This window comes from Eptatretus burgeri, chromosome 8 (genome assembly GCF_056783735.1).
Source record: "Eptatretus burgeri isolate ZD-2024b chromosome 8, Ebu_testis_v1, whole genome shotgun sequence".
Lineage (NCBI taxonomy): Eukaryota > Metazoa > Chordata > Myxini > Myxiniformes > Myxinidae > Eptatretus > Eptatretus burgeri.
In genome coordinates, this window is record NC_140968.1 from 104,445,258 (window position 1) to 104,452,355 (window position 7,098).

The 7,098-nt window shown below is 46.9% G+C and overlaps 1 protein-coding gene across 2 annotated transcripts in view; it reads left to right on the plus strand.

The window, feature by feature from the left end:
- The window catches only part of YME1L1 (YME1 like 1 ATPase), a 91,631-nt gene that overhangs the window by 83,647 nt on the left and 886 nt on the right, over nucleotides 1-7,098 (plus strand). For both annotated transcript variants that reach the window (XM_085893393.1, XM_085893394.1), the window contains exons 14-18: nucleotides 2,670-2,825; nucleotides 2,985-3,136; nucleotides 3,771-3,897; nucleotides 6,635-6,708; nucleotides 6,888-6,974. In XM_085893393.1, coding sequence (XP_085749519.1) covers nucleotides 2,670-2,825; nucleotides 2,985-3,136; nucleotides 3,771-3,897; nucleotides 6,635-6,708; nucleotides 6,888-6,974 — 596 coding nt within the window. The remainder of the gene's footprint in view (nucleotides 1-2,669; nucleotides 2,826-2,984; nucleotides 3,137-3,770; nucleotides 3,898-6,634; nucleotides 6,709-6,887; nucleotides 6,975-7,098) is intronic.

Consider the following 7,098-nt stretch of genomic DNA (forward strand, 5'->3'; position numbering starts at 1 on the left):
CCATTTCAGAGAATATTTTTGAAGATTAAAGAAAAAAAAAACTATGGCTGCGAAATCACGTGATGGATGACGTCGTCAAAATTCTTTTTGGTGGACCATTTTATCCCAAGATGACCCTCAAAAATTTAACATACTGATCGGATAAAGCATTCTACGTATGTAATTGACGTCGTAACAAAGCCACCTATGAAGTCATCAAAAAAAATCACACTCGTTTCCCATGGGGAGTACGTGACACGTGACCAGCAAAGATGTCCGCAGCGAACCATGATGCGCTACGTTTAAACAGTCATTTAAAAGAATAATTATAACCACGAAAAGTGACATATCGAGAATTTAATCTGACTCGCGGTGTCTGTGTTCGTACTGAAAATCGAGATCACGTGAGCTTTCACTCTGCTGCTCCATCTCCCCTGAGTTCACCTTAGGACATGACTAAAAAAATAATGCTTTTAAACAATGTGGCCTTTTCTTGTTGGGGGGGGGGGAGTACGTACACACCCGACGCTCTCCCCCCCCCCCTCAGGTATGCCACTGATCTGCTACCTGCTGGACATACTCTGTAACAGTCGACAATGCATTCGGTAGATGGCCTGAAAATACTATTGCGAATTCGTGCCCACCGGCATGCGGACGGCCACGTCACTCGAATCGCGACTGCATCGCCCACCGTACAGACAATTCAGTCGTGACCCTCCGGGAACTATCGCCCGGAGCCAGTCACGGGTGGACCTTTCGACCTCACCACAATCGTGCCAATCGGCCACCCGCGTAGGATAGGGTTGTTCGCCAAACTCGACCGACCTAAGTACCCACGCGGATGGTAAACCGGGCGATCGTACCTCGCCGCAGGTCGACTCCGGACACGAGCCGCTTGGGCGGCCCGTTCCGTACTATCGGGATAACCGAGCGGTGTTATCGTCGACCTCGACGGTTCAGATTAATTACCGGGATCTTGCACCCGCTACGAACCCTTTATGTGAAGCAGGATGGAGAGTCAATGGAGAAAAGACGAAGCGAAAGGGGAAAACAGTTCACACAATGCACATTTATTACGCGACACACGGAAAGCACACATATACAGCCAAACAGTCAAAATGCACATGTAGCAACCAAAACAAAAGCAACAACGACGCAGAGTTACTACCGACTACGCACACACACGGCAACACTTATACAGTTCAACTTCGCAGACGGCGCCAACATACATTTACTCAAAACCAAAGGAAAGAAGCCACCCTCATAGACAAGGGGGCAGACGGGCCTGTAGGCCAATTGTGCGCGTGACCTGGAGGAGCGGCCAGGTCTGCGAGACCGGGGGGGGGGGGTCCTACCCGCGTCCTCATGACGCGTTGGCGGGCGAGCCGCAGATGTGGCCGCGTGGCTGTGCCCCGACACCGTGCTCCTTGGCGGGTTTCGTTGGCACGACGTTTGGAGTGGGGTGGGAACGGGGCCCCCTTTTGCACTATCTCAGCGCGGGGGAAAGGGGGAATTGTTGATGCCCTGGGGGAGGAGAATGGCTGGATGGCTTGGGTCCCGCGACGAGCGATCCCACACCGCGACCTCGTCGCCGACTGCCGTCCTTCTCGCCTCGGATCCGAGCTCCTTTGCCTCTTCCCGCAACTCTTCTCAGCCGACTCCAGAACCCAATTCTTTGCCACACCGATCACTTCGCCACCCGAATCGACTCACTTCATTCGCCTTGCGCTCGCCTTCTTATAGGCCGGCAAGAGCAGCTAATATGTAAATATCCGGATCAGGATGACCTCGGGGGCGGAGCCATGCTCGCCCCTTTGTCGGAGGAAAGGGGGAGTGAATCTCCCCTGATCCTAGAATTTGCATATATCGATTTCACACAGACGCGCCTGGAGGCGGGGCCAAGCCGCCTCGCGCTTGCTAATTGGACAGAGGAAAAGTGGGCGTGTAGCGTTCTTGATCCGAATTCTCCCTCGGAAAGGCAGCTATTTGCGCTCGCGGCTCGGTGCGTTTGGCACCAATCGCCGAACGGGCCCGAGACAGCCCGATGCTCAGTGTTCACAGGTGGTGCGGGAATGGCCGTAGAAGGAGAGAGGTGAAGGTGGTGGAGGGTTTTCGGTGGTGGTTTCATGGTTATGGCGGTGATGCGATGTTTGCGGGATTGAGTTGTGAAGGTAAAGGTCGTGGTTGTTGGCGTTGTTGTTGTCTGAGGGTTGGAGCGTGGTTGTCGTTGGTGACGATGGCTGGCGTGGTGGTTAAGGTGGTTGTTGTGTGATGGCGGTTGAGACGTGGTTGGTTCAAAATAAAGATAGAACAGAAAAAAATGGCTATCTCAAAGCGTCGCAGCCTGGATGAATCACATAAATTCCCTCTATACAACGGGTTTGGGGCTAACTACACATGTACCTATGAAGATATCTCACCTACGGACCCTAAATGGTGGTTTGCGAATTTCCACAGCCGTAGCAATACACGACCTCTACAATTTCACAGAATAAGAGCTGATACGACAACACGACAAACCTCAGATTTTATTGCAAAAACTAATAGCTATTGATTGAGCACAATTTTATCCAACTAATCATGATTTGGGTAAATAACTACTTTGGCACCCAGCTGGTCATTTTGCAAATGATTTTGGAAGCAGGTGCTGGATTTTACATGTCAGCTTCCTGGTATTTGTCTCTGTGCAGAGGTGAATGCCGAGGTCATTGCACGTGGCACGGTGGGGTTCACAGGGGCTGAGCTCGAGAACCTGGTGAACCAGGCAGCGTTAAAGGCGGCTATCGACAACAAGAGCATGGTCTCCTTTGTTGACCTTGAATTTGCCAAAGACAAGATCCTCATGGGTGAGGCAGCTGGACGTGTCCATTCTTATTCCTGTACAGAATTTACACCTCGTAACCTATTCAGTCACTGTCTCGGTTTGGATGATCGTGATGCTGCTATCAGCATGTTCCCTCGCAGAATTCGTTATTTTATGTCAACTGTTTTTGCTCGTCGTGCAGGGCCCGAGCGGCGGAGTGCAGAGATCGACATGAACAACAAAATCATTACGGCTTACCACGAGGGTGGACACGCTATGGTTGCTTACTACACCAAGCACGCCATGCCCATCAACAAAGCCACCATCATGCCCCGAGGTCCCACTCTCGGCCACGTAAGGCAGCTTTGTCCCACAAACTTGTAATTTGATTCCTTTGTACGGAATATACGGGTCATTACTTTCAATTGTGATTGTGAGCGAGTAAATACGAGTGTGACTTTCCACCTGCCTGCTTCAGTCGTTCCTCATTAAACATAAGCTGGGATCGTTGAATTAGACTTACCAGTTGAACCCATGGAAATTATATGATAAATATAAGCAGATACTCACCACCATAGACAGGTCTAAGCTGTCTAAAGGGTGTAAGGGTCTAACAGGCCGAAGGGGTCCAAAGGATCTTTCAGGACTTTTAAGGATTATTAAGGTATAAAAGGTATGTTCCAATGGAGTAGTGAGGCTATATGGAAAATATAAATGGCAAAAGTGTTCCACAGAATCAAATGGCGTCTACATGGTCTAAACTCTAAAGGGTATTAGGAGTCGAAAAGGTGAAGCGGTCTAAAGAGTAGTGAGGTGTCTAAATTTTCTAACAGTAGTTAGGTTTCTGAAGGTGTCAAAGGGTGTAAGGAGTTTTAAAGGGTCAAGGGGTCTTTCCTGGTCGCTGTTTTGGGTCAAGCCGGAAGTTCATTTTGATTGTCCGACTGTTTTATTGATGGCAACTCACCTGACACCATTTTTTTTTAACCAGGTTTCTCTGTTACCGGAGAATGACCGTTGGAGCGAAACGAAAGCACAGTTATTGGCTCAAATGGACGTCAGCATGGGTGGTCGTGTGGCCGAGGAGCTAATTTTTGGTCCAGAAAACGTTACCACAGGTGTGTGACCACACACACCTTCATAGAACATGTTGCAGGTGTGAGAATATCGGGCCTTTCCACTGATTCCATGGTTTTCGTTATGTCAGTCGTTTTCCGAGATTTGTGTAATCGATTTTATGAGACGACAAACGTCGTGATACTTACTGTACATCGTTTGTGCATAAGAATAATTAAATTCGATTTGTGGAACTTCAGTTTACCGATATGAGACGCGAGTGTTCTGAAAGCTCTCCGATTGACGTTGATAAGTGGTTTTGTGTTTAGACCTGCTGTATGTGGCATTCATAAGATGTGATTACAATTGGTGCATTTGCGGAAGGTGTTCGCGTGTGTGACTGCTTGATCTGCACGGTGTCGTCACACCTCCGACTGCGTGGCCGATCGATGCTTTAAATGCCGACCGAGTACATGTGGCCTCTCCTTATTCCCAACAGGACCGCATTTAGCAATAATTCCCCTCTTCTTTGCACGGCATTTCCATTTATCAACTTAAATGTGTACAGATTTAAAAAAATAAAAAAGAGGACATGTGGCCAAAAAAACAGACACTTCACTTCAGAGAGACCGTCAGACAGACAGGGAATCAAAGAAAACCAGATGTCGACAATCACGTCAAGACACTGCATGCGTGTGCACGCATGACCTCATCCAGTATCTTCGTGTCTTGTTTTAATTTTTATATACAACAAGACGACCCGTGAACCCATTGTGACAGCGGTTGATGAAAAAAAAATCATTTCAAGAAAAAAAAAAAGATAGCTCCAGAGAACGATATGCTGAGGTTGTTTGCATTGATCAAATACTCCCCAAGAGTACTTGGCTGAATCGGAAATTGATTTTTTTTCGTTGCCCGATTTGAACGAAACTTGATATTGCACACCGCAGGAGAATGGTGAGTAAGGTGGCACTAAAATTTTTGTGCTATCGTGTAACGTTTTGGCTGTATTTTGGGAACATGCATACATACATACATACATACATACATACATACATACATGAGAGTTTTGGTAAAATAGATGTCAAGGCTCGTATAAGAGCTAAGAGTCTTCTGAATGATCTGCGTTATTGTCGCACTTGTGGCGTCACAACAAAACAAGCGCATGCATCATGCACATGCTAACTCCGATCCGATGTCCCATACTCTTGCAGAGTGTTGCTTCTGCCGAAGCAGTTTATCGGTGAGGGATCATGCTGGGTGGTTTGCCCTCTCTGTCCCAGCACGAGTTAGGGCAGGAATTTATAACGCGTTCAGGCTGCGGGCGATAACTCTCAGACTTCACAAAAGACACCGCGGGATCTTTAACATCCACCGATTAATGCCGGCAGACGGGACGCCCAGTTTAACATCCATTCGAGGGGACGGCACACGCGTCGATTAATCACCGTGCCTGTGAAAGTGTTTTTAGCTGGGTCAGGATTCAAACCCCGGCTCGACAGCTTAGAGGTGAGTGTGCATACCTGTAGGCCATCCTCTCAACCTGCACATGCTAACTACACACATGGAAATCTAACGATTGATTTACACGTGGCCACTGTCGACAGATGGAGAAGAATGATAACAAGGAAATAAAATAATTCCTCAATTCCGGAGTGTGTTGTGAGGGGGTAACTTGTTTTAATCAAGGTGATGAATTGAAGCACAGGTCGCAGGTGCTCTGAAAGTCGTGTCTTCGTCGGTTTTGAGATTACCTGAGACGTCCTGAAGTACATCGACGTACTTGAACCCCACCAGGGTAGATGGTTACCTTCAACCTAAACAACCAAACCAGCATAGATCTGGTGTATAGTGATCACCGTAATCTTCTTTTGTTTTCGGTTGTGGACAGAAAAGGCCTTTTTAGGTCATCTCTTCGAGCATGACCTAATATTATTGGTGTTGAGAGGAGAGGTGATGGTCCGTCCGTCCGTCCGTCCGTCCACATTGAAGTTGAAGCGGGAGATCTGGTCATTAGTGATCCTGGTAGAGGTCGATGAGACTTACACGATGTTATGACTATCAAGGTCACCGAAGGTCAAGGTCAAGGTCACGAGACCTTTGAAGTTGCGAAAATGACGATTTTCAAATTCTATCTCCTCCGCCATTTCTCAAGCGATCTTGAATTTGATTATAGCAAATGAATCTATGGGAGAATATCTAAATTTTGATCAGGCCGGATTTTCTATATTCGCTTTCGTTTTCGTGTCACGTGACTTCAAAGTTGGCAAAAAATGCGAAAATGACGATTTTCATGCGAAAATGACGATTTTCAAAATCTATCTCCTCCTACATTTCTCAAGCAATCTTGAATTTGATTGTGGCACATAAATCTATGGGACAATATCTAAATTTTGTCAGGCCGGATTTTCGATATTCGCTTTTGTTTTCACGTCACGTGACTTCAAAGTTTCCAAATACTGCCCTCCCTTCAGGAGGCTATATATTTTCTCGCAGGGATGACCGTCACTCCCGCACGGGGGTAATTTTGTTGATGTTTCGTTTATCTAAACAGATTTAAGGCTCCGCGAGGAGGAGTGATGTAAGCGACATTTTTTAATGATATGATGATAATAGGCTCGGATGATAGGGTAAGGGTTAAAATAGTGCTATATGGCATTAACTCCAAAATGGCCGATGTGTCCCTTACATCACTCCTTCTCGCGGCACCTCATTTATACTCTGATACCACGTGATCCATTCCCTGCATTGCAACTCCCACGATGGTTCGTAATGCTCTGCCATTATTTGTCCTATCAGGCGCTTCGAGCGATTTTGAAAATGCTACCAAGATCGCCAGAATGATGGTGACTCGGTGTGGCATGAGCAGCAAGGTCGGAATGGAAGTTTCCCTTTCTCTTTTCGATTGGCTTTTTAAGAAAAAAAAAATGTTGGAGATTGTCGTTGCACTCCAGTTGTTTCCCGATGTTCAGCCTCTTCCTGTAACCTGCCGGCTCGCGTTTGATCTGACCGGTGATGCACTTTTCTTGTTTTTTATTATTTTTGTGAACAGCTTGGAATGATGTCTTACGGAGATTCAGAAAAGCTGAGTCCAGAAACACAGGCCATCATTGAACAGGAAGTGAGGACTTTGCTTCGGGTATGTAGCACCTTCGCCTTGCTGCTGGCTCCCTTTTCTTTTGCTTCATATCACGAGCGTTGTCATTTCTGTTTTCCGTTGTTTTTCAGTGAACTTGCATTTGTTAATCATCTTCGACACACCA